Source organism: Cnephaeus nilssonii (genome assembly GCF_951640355.1).
Source record: "Cnephaeus nilssonii genome assembly, chromosome: 7".
Taxonomy (NCBI): Eukaryota; Metazoa; Chordata; class Mammalia; order Chiroptera; family Vespertilionidae; genus Cnephaeus; species Cnephaeus nilssonii.
The window spans coordinates 47606674-47625779 of NC_137078.1; the positions used below are offsets into that span (position 1 = coordinate 47606674).

The 19106-nt window shown below is 37.0% G+C and overlaps 1 protein-coding gene across 2 annotated transcripts in view; it reads left to right on the forward strand.

Moving 5' to 3' along the window:
- The window catches only part of USP33 (ubiquitin specific peptidase 33), a 60133-nt gene that overhangs the window by 19952 nt on the left and 21075 nt on the right, over window positions 1-19106 (forward strand). For both annotated transcript variants that reach the window (XM_079776030.1, XM_079776031.1), the window contains exons 5-10: window positions 539-691; window positions 4617-4719; window positions 10516-10585; window positions 12077-12190; window positions 13683-13761; window positions 16301-16718. In XM_079776030.1, the coding sequence (XP_079632156.1) occupies window positions 539-691; window positions 4617-4719; window positions 10516-10585; window positions 12077-12190; window positions 13683-13761; window positions 16301-16718 (937 nt within the window). The remainder of the gene's footprint in view (window positions 1-538; window positions 692-4616; window positions 4720-10515; window positions 10586-12076; window positions 12191-13682; window positions 13762-16300; window positions 16719-19106) is intronic.

Genomic DNA, 19106 nt, shown 5'->3' on the forward strand with positions numbered 1-19106 from the left:
CTACAGTGTTAGTGTTGTGTACCATTCTTGGTAGAAATGAGAAAATAGTTGCTCAAATCATTTCCTTAGGGCATAATTCTCTTACAGAAACCCAGTTGAGAAAGGCTGAGTTTTATATATCTAAGATCGTATATTTACTATTACTTGAGCTGTTTTGTGCTTTAACTCATGTCATGTTTATTCTTTTGCCATTCTGATCTCCTAGAATAGATACTGTGTTATTGTCCATTATTTTTTTTGTATTATGCTTACATGCTAACTGCAAAGCAGTCTTATACTGTTGTGTTTTATTTTTATAATGAATGGTGCTGAAAAATGACAATAGAATAACTTCTAGAGTAGACTTAGATATTATTATTCTTCACAATACTTCAGCAGTTTATCGAAAGAATGTTTTCTGGTGTTCGCCTTTAACTCTTCTCTTTGGAGTATGTTGTTACTGATCAAAGGCCAGCAGTTTATCGTCTATGCTTTTCTGAAATGTTTTCAATTATACCTAATACTGGTTCCTCTTCTTTGTCCCTGCAAAATTATACAGGAAACAAAGCATTATTTAACTGTGAACCTTACTACTCTTCGAGTATGGTGTTATGCTTGCAGCAAAGAAGTATTTTTGGATAGGAAATTAGGAACTCAGCCTTCATTGTCTCACATAAGACCGATTCACCAAACACAAGAAAACAATGTCCAGGTAATAATCTAAATCCATTTAATTATAATATCTAATATTTTCAGATAATAATTTCAGAATTTGTCATGTAGTTGAAATTTAAAAGAATCCCACCAAACCTGTGCTGTGAAAATATCTGCAATGTGCCTCTTTGTCTCAGTTCAAATACTGAGGCTGGCCTTTGTTCTTTGGTAGAATGACTGGTGAGGGTGAGACTGAAGCCCATCTCTCTGAAGATGGGAAAGCACTTGATGTGTTTTAAAAACTTAAAATAACCAAAAATTTGATTTAAATAGTGTTATCTTTTTCTAGCAAGTCTGATTCTAGGAGAGGTGGTAGGCCTTCTTTGATAGGGAATAACAAATACTAATTCAGTTCCCTTTTTCTCATTACTTCCCCTTTTCATCCCCATTTGTATTACTCTGAACATTTACAATTAATTGAAAACCAGATAGAATATATTAAAGCTTAGTATCAATCTTGGTTACAAAATATGTATAGGCTTGCAAAGACTGACCAGTTAATTTTGAGAATTTTCCAGGCATAAAAATATAGGAAAAGGGAAATGGAAAATTAAAATAGTTGGCTTCTAACTACTCTAGACATCCTTTGCTCTATATGGTTTAATTAACACATTAGTGAGTTTTTTCCACATATGTGTTATTATCCTATATAATAAAGCAGTATGCAAATTGACCCTCACACAAGATGGCTGCCCCCATGTGGTCAAAGATGGCCAGCAGGGGAGGGTAGTTAGGGGCGACCAGACCTGCAGGGGAGTGCAGTTAAGGGCGACCAGGTTGGCAGGGAGGGCAGTTGGAGGGGACCAGGCCTGCAGGGGAGGGCAGTTGGGGGCAACCAGGCCTGCAGGGGAGGGTAGTTGGGGGGATCCAGGCCGGCAGGGGTGGGCAGTTAGGGGTGACCGGGCCTGCAAGGGAGGGCAGTTAGGGGTGACCGGGCCTTCAGGGGAGGGCAGTTAGGGGTGACTGGGCCTGCAGGTGAGGGCAGTTAGGGGTGACCGGACCAGCAGGGGAGGTTAGTTGGGGGTGACCGGGCCTGCAGAGGAGGGCAGTTAGGGGCGACCGGGCCGGCAGGGGAGGACAGTTGGGGGTGACTGGGCCGGCAGGGGAGGGCAGTTGGAGCTTACTGGGCCAGCAGGGGAGGGCAGTTGGGGGCGATTGGGCCGGCAGGAAAGAGCAGTTGGGGGCGATTGGGCCAGCAGGGGAGCAGTTAGGCATCAATCAGGCTGGCAGGGGAGTGGTTAGGGGGTGATTAGGCTGGCAGGCAGAAGTGGTTAGGGGCAATCAGGCAGGCAGGCAGGTGAGTGGTTGGGAGCCAACAGTCCCGGATTGTGAGAGGGATGACCGACTGCCTACAGGGATTGGGCCTAAACCGGCAGTCCGACATCCCCTGAGGGGTCCCAGATTGGAGAGGGTGCAGGCTGGGCTGAGGAACACTCCCCCCCCACCCTCGTGCATGAATTTTGTGCACCAGGCCTCTAGTATTTCTCTCTCTCTCTATATATTTAAATATATTTTATTGATTTTTTTACAGAGAGGAAGAGAGAGAGATAGAGAGTTAGAAACATCAATGAGAGAGAAACATCGATCAGCTGCCTCCTGCACACCCCCTACTGGGGATGTGCCCGCAACCAAGGTACATGCCCCTGACTAGAATCGAACCTGGGACCTTTCAGTCCGCAGGCCAACACTCTATCCACTGAGCCAAACCGGTATCGGCTCTAGTATTTCTATATTTGTCCTTGATACCAACTCTCTTAGATTTTTCTGTTTGTATCTTTGATTCACATTCTGATAGTATACATGTATGATAATAAATTTGCTTGCCTTCACACATTATATAAATTAAGATGACTAGGTTTTGGATAAGTTATACTTGTTGCATTTCTAGATTCATAGTTTTCAATGGCTCTCGTTAATAAGACACCACTATTACTGTTTCTCTCATTGATACCTACTTATCATTCAGAAATGTGGTTTTGCCTTTTCTGGAGTGTCCTGGTAGTTTGAGAATAAGTTTTCTTGAACAATCTTACGTTTTTAACAAAAATTTGATAACTAAGTTTAATCACGTAAGGAATTGCTAACAATTTTTACAAGGGCAATACTCAAAAGGTGCCTGAAATAATAAATGCAGATAGTTCACAAAGAAGTACAAATAAACACATTGAGAAAATGATCATCACTGACTAAAGAAAAGTAAGTTAAAATAGCCATCAGTTGTCATTTCTGCCAGAAGTGGTTACATACTTTTAGTGAATGTTGAATCTGGTTGAATAAATGTACTGATACTTTTCTGATGACTTAGAAATAATTCTCTGATGAGTTATATGTAGAATACATAAAGGGCATTAATTTAATTTCATGCAACTTCCTGATGATTCATTATTGAAAAAATTACTAGAGGGAAGAAAAGGTATTTGTACAAATTTTTTAGAGGTGTAAAATTTAAAGGTTGTTTGACTAGAGCATTAGTTATAAAATAACAGTATTGGAAACCATTCAAATATCATTAAGATTTTTCGAATAGAAATTTTTTCTAGGAGGTAAAATGTTGAATGGTTTATTTAAAAACTCTGCATTTCTCTGTATTTAAATACAACAAAATGAGAATATGGGGCCTGCTCAAATGTTCAGTACCTACAGATGCCAGAAAGATAAAGTGGGTCAGTGTAAGGAAATATGCATGGATCATAGAGATGGAATAAAGCTATACATTGGAGAACCAGAGCACATGCTGAGTGCATGCTACTATTCAGTTTCCTTCTGCAAATGAATATACTTTGATCTTCTGCTATTATAAGAGAACTTGCCAAATCTGATTTTTATGTGAGCTCTCCCAATTTTTAAAATATTAGCTCAAATTTTGCTTTTTTGTTGTTGTTAAATAGTATGGGCTAGCATTTGACATAACAGGTCACCAATTGCAACCTCTGAGTTAAGCCAATTCTTGGGAATTAGTATTGGAGTATTTTGTTTCTATTTAAAACAAATGAATTATTTCATATGCAGAAAAGGATAAATAAGTATAATAATAAGTATCAGGAAAGATTGTAGAAGTCTAGAGATAAGTTAGCATGTTATGATGGGAAAGCTTCTTGTAAAAAACATGAAAAATCTGGAAAGACAATGTAGGATATGTACACTTAGGTCTTTTTAAAAAATACATATTTTATTGATTTTTTTTTTTTACAGAGAGAAAGGGAGAGGGATAGAGAGTCAGAAACATCAGTGAGAGCCCTGACTGGTTTGGCCCAGTGGATAGAACGTCGGCCTGCGGACTGAAGGGTCCTAGGTTCAATTCCGGTCAGGGGCATATACCTTGGTTGCAGGCACATCCCCGGTGGGAGTTGTGCAGGAGGCAGCTGATGGATGTTTCTCTCTCATTGATGTTTCTAACTCTCTATCCCTCTCCCTTCCTCTCTGTAAAAAATCAATAAAATATATTAAAAAAAAAACAAAAAAACATCAATGAGAGAGAAACATTGATCAGCTGCCTCCTGCACACCCTCAGCTGGGGATGTGCCCACAACCAAAGTACATGCCCTTGACCGGAATTGAACCTGGAACCCTTCAGTCCGCAGGCCGACGCTCTATCCACTGAGCCAAACCGGTTAGGGCTGCATTTAGGTCTTTTAAGCTGTAATGTGGCCTTACTGAATTGGAGTGAATTTTGTTCAAATTCAGAAAAGTCACAAGTGATTTTTTATTCAAGTACATATGTTAATAAAGGTAGAGTGACATGCTATTTTACTAGGTAGAGATCCTTATTACTTTAAAAATATAAATTTTATTCTAATGGATAATAATGTGAATTCCTACTTAAAAATAACATTTCCTAATATTTAGACTGTAGTGGTATATGAGATAAAATTTAAAAAATTTTAACCTAAGGATTTAAGTCCACTGTCTATTCTGTTATCAAGGATTTTAAAATACCCAGTAACACGACATTAAAAACTCCTCTGGTTGCTGTTTTTGATGATCTGGACATAGAAGTGGAAGAAGAAGATGAACTTAAGGCAAGAGGTAAAATAATTTTTCTGTGTAACCCTCCTTTATGTGGTATTGCACATCTATATATTTAAAACCCTAAGCGACGGGTTGACCGGTCAACCATTTGACCAGTAGCTATGACGCAGACCGACCACCAGGGGGCAGGTGCTTTGACTGGTGGGTTAGCTTGCTACTGGGGTCTGGCCGATTGGGACTGGGCGAGATGGGCCGGACACGCCCTGGAGCCTTCCCTGGCTCCGAACATGCACTGGTGGGGTCCCGGGTTCCAAGAGGGGGCAGGCCTGGCCAAGAGACCCCACAGGTGCACGAATCCGTGAAAATTTCAAAATTTCACAGTTGTGAAAGGAACTCTGAAGATGATAATAAAAAATAAAAGAATGCGATACATCACATAAATTAAGACAAAAACCACATGATCATATCAATAGATGCAGAGAAAGCTTTCAGGAAAATCCAACACTCTTTTAAAATTATTTTTACTGATTTTAGAAAGAGAGGAAGGGAGAGATAGAAACATTGATGAGAGAGAAACATCGATCAGTTGCCTCCTGCAAGCCCCCTACTGGAGATCAAGCCTGCAACCCGGGCATGTGCCCTGACCGGGAATTGAACTGTGACCTCCTAGTTCATGGGTTTATGCTCAACCACTGAGTTATACAAGCTGGGCCCAATATCCAGTTTTGACAAAAACTCTCAGCAAAGTGGGAATAGAGGGATCATTCCTCAACATAATAAAAGCCCTCTATGATAAACCTACAGCCAACATCAGTTGGACAAAAACTAAAAGCATTTCCCCTAAGAACAGGAACAAGATAGGTATGTCCACTCTTATTCAACATAGTACTGGAAGTCTTAGCCACAGCAATCAGGCAAGAAGAAAAAATAAAAGGAATCCAAATTGAAAAGGAGGAAGTAAAATAGTCATAATTTTCTTTCTTTTTCTTTTTTTTGTATTTTATTATTTAAATTCTTTATTGCTTAAAGTATTACATATGTCTCCTTTTCCCCCCATTGACTTCTTCCCGGCCGTTCACACCCTCCAGCACATGCCCTCACCCCCCTACTGTCTGCGTCCATGAGTTATGTTTATATGCATGCATACAAGCGCTTTGGTTGATCCCCTCAACCCCTCCTCTGATCCCCCATCTTCCCTCTGAGGTTGGACGGTCTGTTTGATGCTTCTCTGTCTCTGAATCTACTTTTGTTCATCAGTTTAGATTGTTCATTATATTCCACAAATGAGTGAGATCATGTGATGCTTATCTTTCTCCAACTGGCTAATTTCACTTAGCACAATGCTCTCCAGGTCCATCCATGCTGTGGCGAATGGTTAGAGTTCTTTCTTTTTTACGGCAGCATAGTATTCCATTGTGTAGATGTACCACAGTTTTTTAATCCATTTCTTTTTTTTTTCATTTTATAATAAATATTTTTTATTTTTTTATTTTTTTTATTGAGGTATTATATGTGTACATATCTTACCATTACCCCCCCCACCCCACACCCACACATGCCCTCACCCCCCCAGAGTTTTGCGTCCATTGTTTATGCTTATATGCATGCATACAAGTCCTTCGTTTGATTTCTTATCTCCCCCCCCCCTAACTTTCCCCCTGTAATTTGAAAGTCTGTTTGTTGCTTTACTGTCTCTGTATCTATCTTTTTGTTCATCAGTTTATAATGTTCTTTATTATCCATAAATGAGTGAGATCATGTGGTATTTTTCTTTCATTGACTGGCTTATTTCACTTAGTATAATATTCTCCAATTCCATCCAGGTTGCTGCAAATGATGAGAATTCCTTCTTTTTTATGGCAGCATAGTATTCCATTATGTAGATGTACCACAGTTTTCTGATCCAGTCATCTGCTGACGGGCATCTAGGCTGTTTCCAAATCTTAGCTATTGTAAATTGTGCTGCTATGAACATAGGGGTGCATATATCCTTTCTGATTGGTGTTTCTATTTTCTTCGGATATATTCCCAGGAGTAGGATTACTGGGTAAAATGGGAGTTCCATTTTCAGTTTTTTGAGGAAACTCCATACTGTTCTCCACAGTGGCTGCACCAGTCTGCATTCCCACCAGCAGTGCACGAGGGTTCCTTTTTCTCCGCATCCTCGCCAACACTTGTCGTTTGTTGATTTGTTGATGATAGCCATTCTGACAGGTGTGAGATGGTACCTCATTGTTGTTTTGATTTGCATCTCTCGGATAATAAGTGACTTTGAGCATGTTTTCATGTGTCTCTTGGCCTTCCTTCTGTCTTCTTTTGAAAATATTCTGTTTAGGTCCGTTGCCCATTTTTTTATTGGATCATTTATCTTCCTTTTATTAAATTGCATAAGCTGCCTGTAGATGTTGGAGATTAAACCTTTATCAGTGCTAGCATTTGCAAATATGTTCTCCCATGCAGTGGGCTTTCTTGTTGTTTTGTTGATAGTTTCTTTTGCTGTAAAAAAGCTTTTTATTTTGATGTAGTCCCATTTGTTAATTTTCTCTTTAGCTTCCATTGCCCTAGGGGCAGTGTCAGTGAAGAAGTTCTTTTGGCATACGTCTGAGATTTTGTTGCCTGTGGATTCCTCTAGTATTTTTATGGTTTCCCGTCTTATGTTTAAGTCCTGTATCCATTTTGAGTTTATTTTTGTGTATGGTGTAAGTTGGTGATCTAGTTTCATTTTTTTGCATGTGTGTGTGCAATTTTCCCAACACCATTTTTTGAAGAGACTGTCTTAACTCCATTGTATGTTCATGCCTCCTTTGTCGAATATTAATTGAACATAGTGGCTTGGGTCGATTTCTGGGTTCTCTGTTCTGTTCCATTGGTCTATATGTTCTTGTACCAGTACCAGACTGTTTTGAGAACAGTGGCTTTGTAATACGGCTTGATATCTGGTATTGAGATCCCACCTACTTTGTTCTTCTTTCTCAGGATTGTTGCAGCTATGCGGGATCTTTTTTTACTCCATATGAATTTTTGGAGAGTTTGTTCTAGGTCTGTGAAATATGCCATTGGTGTTTTCATGGGCATTGCATTGAATCTATAGATTGTTTTGGGTAGTATGGATATTTTAATGATGTTGATTCTACCAATCCATGAACACGGTATATTCTTCCATTTGTTTATGTCTTCCTCTATCTCTTTTTTCAATGTCCTGTAGTTTTCCAAGTACATGTCTTTTACCTTCTTAGTTAAGTTTATTCCTAGGAAATTGTCATTATTTTTGATGACATGATATTATATATAGAATCCCGTAAGAACTCCACCAAAGAACTACTAGATTTAAACTATATTTAACAAATGAATTTGGCAATGTAGCAGGATACAAAATTAACACCCAGAAATCGATGGCATTTTTATATATCAATAATGATCTCTTAGAAAGAGAAACTAAAAAAACAATCCTATTTACCATTGCAACAAAAAAATTAATATACTTAAGAATAAACTTAACCAAGAAGGTAAGAGACTGTACTCAGCAAACTTCCAGGATGTTCAAAAAGATATAGAAAAATATATAAACAAGTGGAAGAATATACCATGTTCATGGATTGGTAGAATCAACATCATTAAAATATCCATACTACCCAAAGCAATCTATAGGTCAGTGCAATCCCCATGGAAATACTAATGGCATAAATCTAGAACAAACACTCCAAAAATTTTTATGAAATCAAAAAAGACCACCAGTAGCCACAGCAATTTTAAGAAAGAAGAACAAAGTTGGAGGGATCACAATATTGGATATCAAGTTATACTACAAAGCTACTGTAATCAAAACTTCCTGGTACTGGCACAAGAACAGACATATAGACCAATGGCACAGAACAGAGAACCCAGAAATCGACCCAAGCCATTATGCTCAATTAATATTTGACAGTGGAGGCAAAAGCATACAATGCAGTCAAGACAGTTTCTTCAATAAATGGTGTTGGGAAAATTGGACAGGTACATAAAAAAAAGATCACCTATTTACGCCATACACAAGAATAAACTCAAAATGAATAAAAGACTTAGATGTAAGTCGTGAAACCATAAAAATCCTAGACGAAAACATTGGTAGCAAAATATCAGACATCTCATGTAGCAGAATTTTCACAGATACTTCACTTAGGGCAAGAGAAACAAAGGTAAAAAAAAACAAAACATGAGACTACATCAAACTAAAAAGCTTCTGCACAATAAAAGAAACCATCAACAAAATAACGAGAGCCTATTACATAGGAAAACATATTTGTCAATGATATATCTGATAAGGGATTAATTTCCAAAATATATAAAGTACTCATACAACTCAACCAAAAAAAAAAGACAAGCAATTCATTTAAAAAGAAGCCCAGCCGGTGTGTCTCTGTGGTTAACTGTTGACCTATGAACCAGGAGATCAAGACTAGATTCCATGTCAGGGCTCATGCCTGGGTTGTGGGCTCAATACCAGAAGGGGGTGTGCAGGAGGCAGCCAATCAATGATTCTCTCTCATCATTGATGTTCCTATCTCTCCCTCTCTGAAATCAATAAAAGTAAAATTTTTTAAAAAATGGGCAGAAGATCTAAATAGACACTTCTTCAAAGAGGACATATAAAAAGCCAAAAGACATATGAAAAAATTCTCAATGTGACTAATCATCAGAGAGATGCAAAATAAAATGACAGTGAGGTACCACCTCATACCTGCCAGAATAGCTATCATCAACAAACAACAGATGCTGTCGAGGGTGTGGAGAAAAAGGAACCCTAGCACACTGTTGGTGGGAATGCAGACTGGTACAGCCACTATGGAAAACTGGAGTTTCCTCAAAAAACTAAAAATGGAACTGCCATTTCACCCAGTGATCCTACTTCTAGGAATATATCCTAAGAAACTAGAAACACCAATCAGAAAGAATATATGCATCTCTGTGTTCAGAGCAGCGTAATTTATAATAGCAAAGGTCTGTATACAGCCCAAGTGCTCATCAGTAGATGAATGGTTAAAAAAACTATGGTACATATACACAATGGAATCCTATGCCGGAGTAAAAATATTATTACATTTTGAGACAGCATGTAGGGACCTGGAGAGTATTATGCTAAGTGAAATAAGCCAGACAGAGAAAGAAGTATTGCATGATCTTACTTACATGTGGAATTTAATGAACAAAATAAACTTATGAACAAAATAGAGGTATTGAACCATTCAATGGTCTGATGTATTTCAGAGGGAAGAGAAGAGGGTGGGGCGGGAAGAGATTAATCAAAGAATTTATATGCATATAGTATGCATAACTCCATGGACACAGACAGTAGGGTGGTGAAGGCCTGGGGAAAGGGAAGGAGCAGTATGGAGGGGGTCAGTGGGAGAAAAAAAGGGGACATCTGTAATACTTTCAATAATAAAGATAAAATTAAAAAATAAAAATAAAAGAATTTTGAAATTTGGCCTAGTAAAATTGTATTTGCAAAAAAAGCAAACTGACAACTTCGAGTGATGCTTGATTTCTCTGGCATCACTTTACCAAAGCCTACAGTTTTTAGTCTAAACTATATATAATTGAGCAAAAAATTTTGTTATTCATATAAGGGAATTTTAATCCTTTATGTAAGTGTATGTTTAAATAACTATCTGAAAATTAACACTTTGGTATAAGTCTGACTTCTCTGAGTTGTTCAGGCTGTTATTTTGTATTTCCATAATGTATTTTGTATTTTCTTAACGTAGTTTGGGATCCATAATAACTATCATACATAGTTACATATTCAGTAAACACATAAAATTATTGAGTCATTGCATCATTGAATGATACATAGCTTATACTTTGTCTTACTAGGTCTTACAGGTTTGAAAAATATTGGCAATACTTGTTATATGAATGCAGCTTTGCAGGCTCTTTCTAATTGGTAAGTAGAGAAATTAATTTTGTTTGGTTTGTATAGCTTTTTGAAGTTACTCTGAGCAGAAAACTATGCTTCTGTAATATGAAAAAAAGGAGGTTAAAAATAGATACACATTAATAGTAATATGGGAAAGAGGTAACAATTCTATTGAATTCCCCTAGCCAACAGAACTCTGTAAATCCCTACCTTAATTCTTTCCTTGCTCCCCTCAACACATCGTTTCTTTTTCTCCCATTTTCTGAAATGCCCCATTTAGAAAGTTACATGAATTAATTAAAACGAAATATGTTAATAGTCCTGAAAAGTTATTTTCTTTTTCTTGTTGGTAACTGTCAAGATAGAGTAAGCAAGAAACTGGGTTGGATGGAATGTTCTGTATGTGTCTGTTAGGGCCATCTGGTGTTATGTGTAGCTTAAGTCCAATGTTTCCTTGTTGATTTTTCTGACTGGATGACCTGTCCGTTGTTGAAAATGGGAGTATTGAAGTCCTCTACTATTATTCTACTGCTGTCTATTTCTCCCTTCAGATCTGTTACTATTTGCTCTATATATTTAGGTGCTCCTATATTGGGTACATACATATTTACAAATGATACCCTCTTGATGAATTGACACCTTTATCATTACAGAATGACCTTCTTTATCTCTTGTTACAGTTTTTGAGATAAAGTCTATTTTGTCTAGTATAAGTATAGTTACCCATGTTTTCTTTTGGTTTCACTTACACGGAATATCTTTTTATGGTAGCTCATTTATTGCAGGCCAGGATTTGGTCCTTTGCCCAGACAGTTTCCTGTAAGTGAATAAATTTTCGGAGGTTCCTTCAAGTTAATCAAGTTCATTGCCTTATAAATTGGTAACCTGAGCCATTGGATGCAGTACCACTTACTGGGCTGTAAAAGCTTAGAGGAAGCTGATTAACCTAAAAGTTAAATTTTGAGGAAGTTAAATTTGGGATGCCCAAGACAACCATATGTTTGGGTATTTGTTGTAACTCTGGAGTTTAGATGAGCTGTTTCATTTTTGTAAATTTGACTGTCATTGCATATGTGTGAAAATTTAAGATTACCCAGGGAAAGTGTTTGTAGGGAAGAGAGGAAAAGTTATAGGATCAAGTCCTGAGGAACCCTGATATTTAGATATCTAGTAAGAGCAGAAAGAACAATAAAGAGGAAAAAGAATTATCAGAGAGGTAAAGAAGAAAGATACATTACATTGGTCAAGAGAAGGGTTGCTCAAGAATGAGGGGTAAGTCAACTGTGACATGCTACTGAAAGGAAAGTGAAAGGTATTAACTGGATCTGACAGCTTTGAAGACTCTATATGGTGGAATCAAATCTGGTTTGAGCAAGAATATGAAGAAATGAATGTGAAGTTATAAACAAGAACAAAGAAATAATAGAGGGCTCTATACTGTCAGTTAATTGACTGACAAGAAAGTAATCAGCATTAAGCTTGATTACCCTCTAACATATTTCGTTTTCTTTAAATCAGCCCACCTTTGACACAGTTTTTTCTTGATTGTGGAGGACTAGTTCGAACAGATAAGAAACCAGCCATTTGTAAAAGTTATCTCAAACTGATGACGGAACTGTGGCATAAAAGCAGGTATGTACTTAATATATTTCTTTTCTTTATTATGTTTTTATTTTTTTTAATTATTATTTTTTAAATATATTTTTATTGATTTCAGAGAGGAAGGGTGAGGGAAAGAGAGATAGAAACATCAATGATGAGAGAGACTCCTTGATCGGCTGCCTCCTGCATGTCCCCTACTGGGGATCGAACCTGCAACTGGGGCATGTGCCCTTGACCAGGACCCTTCAGTTCGCAGGTCGACGCTCTATCCACTGAGCCATACCAGCTAGGGCTCTTTATTGTTTTTAAATGAATATCCTGCTCAGTTGGTTAGAGCATGATCCCAATATGCCAAGGTTGCAGATTCGATTTCCCGTCAGGGCACATGCAAGAATCAACCAGTGATGGCATTTTTATACACCAATAATGAACTTTCAGTAAGAGAAACTGAAAAAACAATCCCATTTACCATTGCAACAACAAAAAAATAAGATACTTAGGAATAAACTTGACCAAGGAGGGAAAAGACCTGTACTCAAAAAATTATAGGACATTGAAAAATGGAATTGAGGAAGATAAAAACAAGTGGAAACATATACCATGTACATGGATTGGAAGAATTAACATCATTAAAATGTCCCTACTACTCAGAGCAATCTACAAATTCAATGCAATGCTATTAAAAGACCAATGGCATATTTCACAGATCTAAAACAATATCCCAAAAATTTATATGGAACCAAAAAATACCATGAATAATGTCAGCAATCTTGAGAAAGAAGAACAAAGTTGGAAGGATCACAATACGAGATATCAAACTATACTACAAAGCTATTGTAATCAAAATAGTCTGTTACTGGCACAAGAACAGGCATATAGACCAATGGAATAGAACAGAGACCCCAGAAATTAACCCATACCAATATGGTCAATTAATATTTGACAAAGGAGGCAAGATCATACAATGGAATAAAGAGAGTCTCTTCAATAAATGGCATTGGAAAAATTGGCCAGATACATGCAAAAAAATGAAACTAGACCACCAACTTAGACCATACACAAGAATAAACTCAAAAATGGATAAAAGACTTATATGTAAGCCTTAAATGTCATAGCACAGACTTCTAAGGATTTAAATCTCATATATTGGTTTACTTTTCATTTGTTTTCATGGGTATTTAATGTCTGGTTTTAAATTTTTAGTTAGGTAGTATACTAGGTACACTTACCTTAATTACCCCAGAAATTTTAAGTAAATACATTTTTATTTTAAATAATTCACTATTTTTAAAACATTATATAGTAGAGTATGATAATTTCATTTGGGAAGAGAACAATAAAAATATAGCCTAAATATCAGTAATAAGCTATCTGACAAGCCTATGGAACATAATATTGGGCAATTTTGAATGATTTTTTGAAACACAAACACTTTTCAATTTAATACCTTTAATTCTTGATTGCTAAATTCTAAATAAACAAAACATCACAAATTTCTCATTAAAAATGTTTTGTTCCTTAGGCCAGGTTCTGTTGTGCCTACTAATCTGTTTCAAGGAATTAAAACTGTAAACCCAACTTTTCGGGGGTATTCTCAGCAGGTAAGTCTTCATTGCTTTTTCATAGTATTCATCTTTAATAAATTTGCAACATGTCATTATGTATTATGCTATTATGTGGTCATTTGTATTTCTTTCTATATAATTTATTTGTTCATTTTTTTTATTACTTTTTTCTCATGCCTTTATTTAACAAGAATAATCTTTTATCTTATTTTCTGCTTATATTTTTCTACTCTTATCTTAATTTTCTATATTCCTAGAAATTTTGAGTTTTGGGGTGGGTAAACCTATATATATAAAAGGCTAAGTGACTGACCATCCATCAGTCTGACCGACTGACCAGCTGGTACATATGATGCGCACTGGCAATTTAAAAATAAATGTTGACTCACACAAGCGCGATACATATAAAGCTCTCGCTGGCACCAATCTAGACAGAGTAGGAATATTCCCACCTGAACTCGTTTTCGAACATGGTCAGTTATATGTTGCTTTCTCTCGAGTTCAAAGAGCGTGTGACGTTAAAGTTAAAATTGTAAATACTTCATCACAAGGGGAATTAGTCAAGCACTCAGAAAGTGTTTTTACTCTTAATGTGGTATACAGTGAGATATTGGAATAAGTTTAATCACTTTATCAGTCATTGTTTTTATCAATGTTGTTTTTATATCATGTTTTTGTTTTTATATCATGTCTTTGTTGTTATATCATGTTGTTATTGTTTATTAATCAATTTATATATTATTTTCATATACATTTTAATAATTATTTTTCATCTCTGACACTTCTATTATAGAGAAAGTGAATAGCGATATTAAAATATTTCTTCTAATTACTTTCCTTTCAATGTGCATGAATCCGTGCACCAGGCCACTAGTATGTCAATAATTCTAGGGCTTTTAACTTTGAAAAGTTCTACATCAGAGATAAATTTTCATCTATGCTTTCTATATTGTATGCTTTCATTTTTCAAAAATGTAATTTTTTAATACATATTATTTATTTCATATTACAATATGATCCAAATTTTGTTTTTCACAAGTAGCTAACAAGGTACCAAACTGTAAATTTAAGACTTACAAAATATGATTTAAAAAATGTCTTTCTATTGTTTTTTCTGCTTACATCTCTATATTAATAAAAGAGTAATATGCTAATTAGACCGGGAGACCTTCCGGACAAAGCCGGGGGCTTGGCCAGCCTGCAAATCACCCCCAGGCCCTCGCCCAGGCTGCTCCCCCACCCAGCCCAGGCCACCCTGCCCCCAGCAGGCACCCCCACCCCATCAGGGGGCTGGTCGGCCTGCAAACCGCACCAGGTCCGTCACCCAGGCCACCCACTCCCCAGCGGGGACCCCCACCCCAATGGGAGCATGGCCAGCCTGCAAACGGCCCTCAGCCCCTTGCTCAGGCTGGCTCTGCACCCAGCAGAGACACCCCCACCCCGATGGGGGCGTGGCCAGCCTGCAAACCCCTGGCGGCCCCTCGCCCAGGCCGGCCCTGTCCCCCAGCAGGGACCCCCCACCCCAATCGGGGTGTGGCCTACCTGCAAACCACTCCAGGCCCCTTGCCCAGGCTGGCCCGCCCCCCAAGGGAACCCCCCACCCTGATCCGGGACCCCCTTCAGAGCAGACCAGCCGGCCCCTACCCGTGCACCAGGACTCTGTCTATACTAATAAAAGGGTAATGTGCTAATTAGACTGGACATCCTTCCAGACAAAGCCATGGTGGTGGGGCCAAGGCAGAGAGAGTTAGGGGTGATCAGGCTGGCAGGGGAGAGCAGTTAGGGGGATCAGGCCAGGGGATGTCTGACTGCTGGTTTAGGATGACATCCCCTGAGGGGTCCCAGATTGGAGGGGGTGCAGGCCGGGCTGAGGGACACCCCCTCCCTTGCACGAATTTCGTGCACCGAGCCTCTAGTTAATATATAAAATAGGATCTGTTTCTGGACTTCCTAATCTGTTTCATTTACCTATATTTTTTTGTATTAGTACTAATGCGAGTTTCAATTGTTGTAGTTTTAAATAATATCTTTTAGTATTCATACCTGGCTCTAACATTTTTCTTTTTCAAAACAATACCTATTCCTTGTTCATTTTTTCTTGTGCAAATTGCTGGATCACCAGAGACTGTGATTTCGTAGATATGTGTTGGGGCTTACAAATTTGTATTTTTAATAAGTATTTCAGGTTGATTAAGGATTTCTCTGTGAGATATAGTACAAAATTGGATAAAGCTTTAATTTTAAGTTAAAGTATTTGAATTTAGGACATCTCTCTGAATAGTCACACGAAGCAAAATCAGGTTTTCTTTATACTTTACTCCTCCACTTTTTAAAAATAGCAGCACTACTAAAAGCTGACCTCCCTCCAGATCATCTTCAACTCTATAATTACTTTTGTTTCATTTATGTAACTTTTTAGGACTTAGTGCTTCCCATCCCTCCAGTGCCTTATGTTCTATGAAGTTGTATTTCCTCAGTATAATGCTACACACATTCTGTATATTTTTCCTTAAGTTTCTACATGCATACACATATTTTTCATGAAGCGGTAATATCTATTTTGCTTTTATATTAGGATGCTCAAGAATTCCTTCGATGTTTAATGGATCTGCTTCATGAAGAACTGAAAGAACAGGTCATGGAAGTAGAAGAAGATCCTCAAACGATAACGACTGAGGAGACCATGGAAGAAGACAAGAGCCAGTCAGATGTAGATTTTCAGTCCTGTGACTCTTGTAGCGGCAGTGATAAAGCTGAAAATGATAATGGCTCTAGAGGCTTTTCTGAAGATAATAATGAGACAACAATGTTAATTCAGGATGATGAGAACAATTCAGAAATGTCAAAAGATTGGCAAAAAGAGAAGATGTGTAATAAGATTAATAAAGTAAATTCTGAAGGAGAATTAGATAAAGATAAAGACTCTGTGTCTGAAACAGACGATTTGAACAACCAGGAAACGGTTAAAGTGCAAATACACGGCAGAGCTTCAGGTGACAATTTTAATAATTTGAAAATAGTAGTGTTTCATTGGTACACTGAGGGAAAATTAGCATGGCATGTGACTAAAATCAAAACACTTCTAATTTACATGTTAATGTTCACAGTTTATATTTAGCATAGTAAGAATGAAATAGAATGATTAATAATTTTAGCTTAATATTTTGTGTATAGTATATGACATCGTTCAACCATACTAATTTGCAGGAAAGGGGAATTAAATAGTTAGGTTTGGACCTTCTAAGTAGTAGAATTTAGCAGTATATGCATGTATGTGAGTGTTAAGTTTATGTCATTTTAAGCAGATTCTGTTAAGATCCTGGGAAAAAGCAAAGTAATCCAGTTGTAGTTTTGTAAATATGTACACTATTAGATTTAGGTTGCTGTTATTGGAATCGCATCAGCTCTGAAATATTTTATATATGTGTTTGTATTAGTGTAGGACTTTAACTATAATGAGCCTTGTATGATATATTCTAATATTAGTCAGTGATCCTTTGAGAAAGAGCCAAGGGTCAAATGAAAAATGTTGAGCTAGGTCTCTTTGTATTTTACATTTATTTCTTCATAGTTAACTTATCTTGGCTTAATGTGGTATTTAGTTCTCCAAAGCACATAAAATTAAACCATCAGAGGTTCAAATTTTCTGATCTTAAAATAAGTGGCAGACAAGTAACAAAAATAATTTATTCTGTAATTACTGAAGAGTGAGAACCACTAAACAATTTATTTAGGTATTAGAAAAAACCCAAAATTCCTTCTTAAGTGGTTCACCTCTGTGTAGTGCATACATGCCTTCTAGTCAGGAAAACTTATTAGACTCCTTAATTATACTGCCTTTATGTTTAGAAGTGTACTGTGTTTAGAAGTTTAATAGTTAATACATTGAAAAACTTAGCTTAGATGCTGTCCAGCCCTTGTAAAAAGTCTGGTTAAGGAACATACTCATTCTTTATTGCTGTTCTTATACATAGTAACTAATTGATGACCTAGAATAGGGATCTGAGCTTTTACTTTTTTTTTTTTTATAAATGTTTTTTTTTAAAAATATATTTTATTGATTTTTTACAGAGAGGAAGAGAGAGGGATAGAGAGTTAGAAACATCGATGAGAGAGAAACATCGATCAGCTGCCTCTTGCACACCCCCTACTGGGGATGTGCCCGCAACCAAGGTACATGCCCTTGACTGGAATCGAACCTGGGACCCTTGAGTCCGCAGGCTGACGCTCTATCCACTGAGCCAAACCAGCCAGGGTGCTTTTACGTATTTTTAAAGACCTGATTAAAAAATGTGACAAAGACCATATGTGGCACACAAAACCTAAAATATTTACTCTCTGACCCTTTACAGGAAACATTTGCCAATTCTTGACCTAGATCATAGTAACTTTATTCCCTTCAGAAAGGAGTGAGTCTCTTCTCTTCTTTCCCTCCATATTTATACAGTCTGCTTTTAGTCATGCTGGAGATAATGAGAAATGCTTATGTGAAAGTAATTTATTTTGCATTATTCAGAAAAATCCCTGAAGTTGTTCTGTTTCAGGGTCTCTTAGGAACAATTCTCTTTTCTTAAATACTTATTGAGCATAGTCCCTTACTCTGGAATGCATGTTATGTATTGAGACTCCAACAGCAACTATCGACATAGCGCTCATGGAGCTTATTTTTTCTTGATTTATAATTTAATTTATAATTTTAAAAGGTTCTTTCCTGCCCTAACCGGTTTGGCTCAGTGGATAGAGCGTCTGCCTTCGGACTAAAGGGTCCCAGGTTCGATTCTGGTCAAGGGCATGTACCTTGGTGGTGGGCACATCCCCAGTGGGGGGTGTGCATGAGGCGGCTGATCGATGTTTCTCTCTCATCAATGTTTCTAACTCTCTATCACTCTCCCTTCTTCTCTGTAAAAAATCAGTAAAATATTAAAAAAAAAAAGGTTCTTTCCTGACAAAGGGGTCAATTTTATTTTATCATAGTAAGAATAAAATTATTTATAACGATTTTATGCCTAAATTTCTTCTTAGATTTTGATTACTATGTTAGTTTGGGGAGATAATCTTTTTCCCTCACACTGTTTTAAAAGCTATTTTTTAAAAAAAACTGTCCTAAATATATTTTTTTTAATAATAAATTAGGACAAATATGATTCTCTTTGGCTTTATATTTCCACTGCTCACTTCCTGAATGTCTACAATAGTAATGTGTTAAAAACATTAATTGTATTCCTAGGGCGGAAATCACTGTTACTTCCCTTAGCACTTTGTCTATCAAGTATTTCACTCTACATTTATTAATGTGAATTGTGTTCAAAATCTCAAATGAAGAAACCTTTAACATAATTAACATTATTTGACAGGTAGAATAATATTACTATTTAAGATAA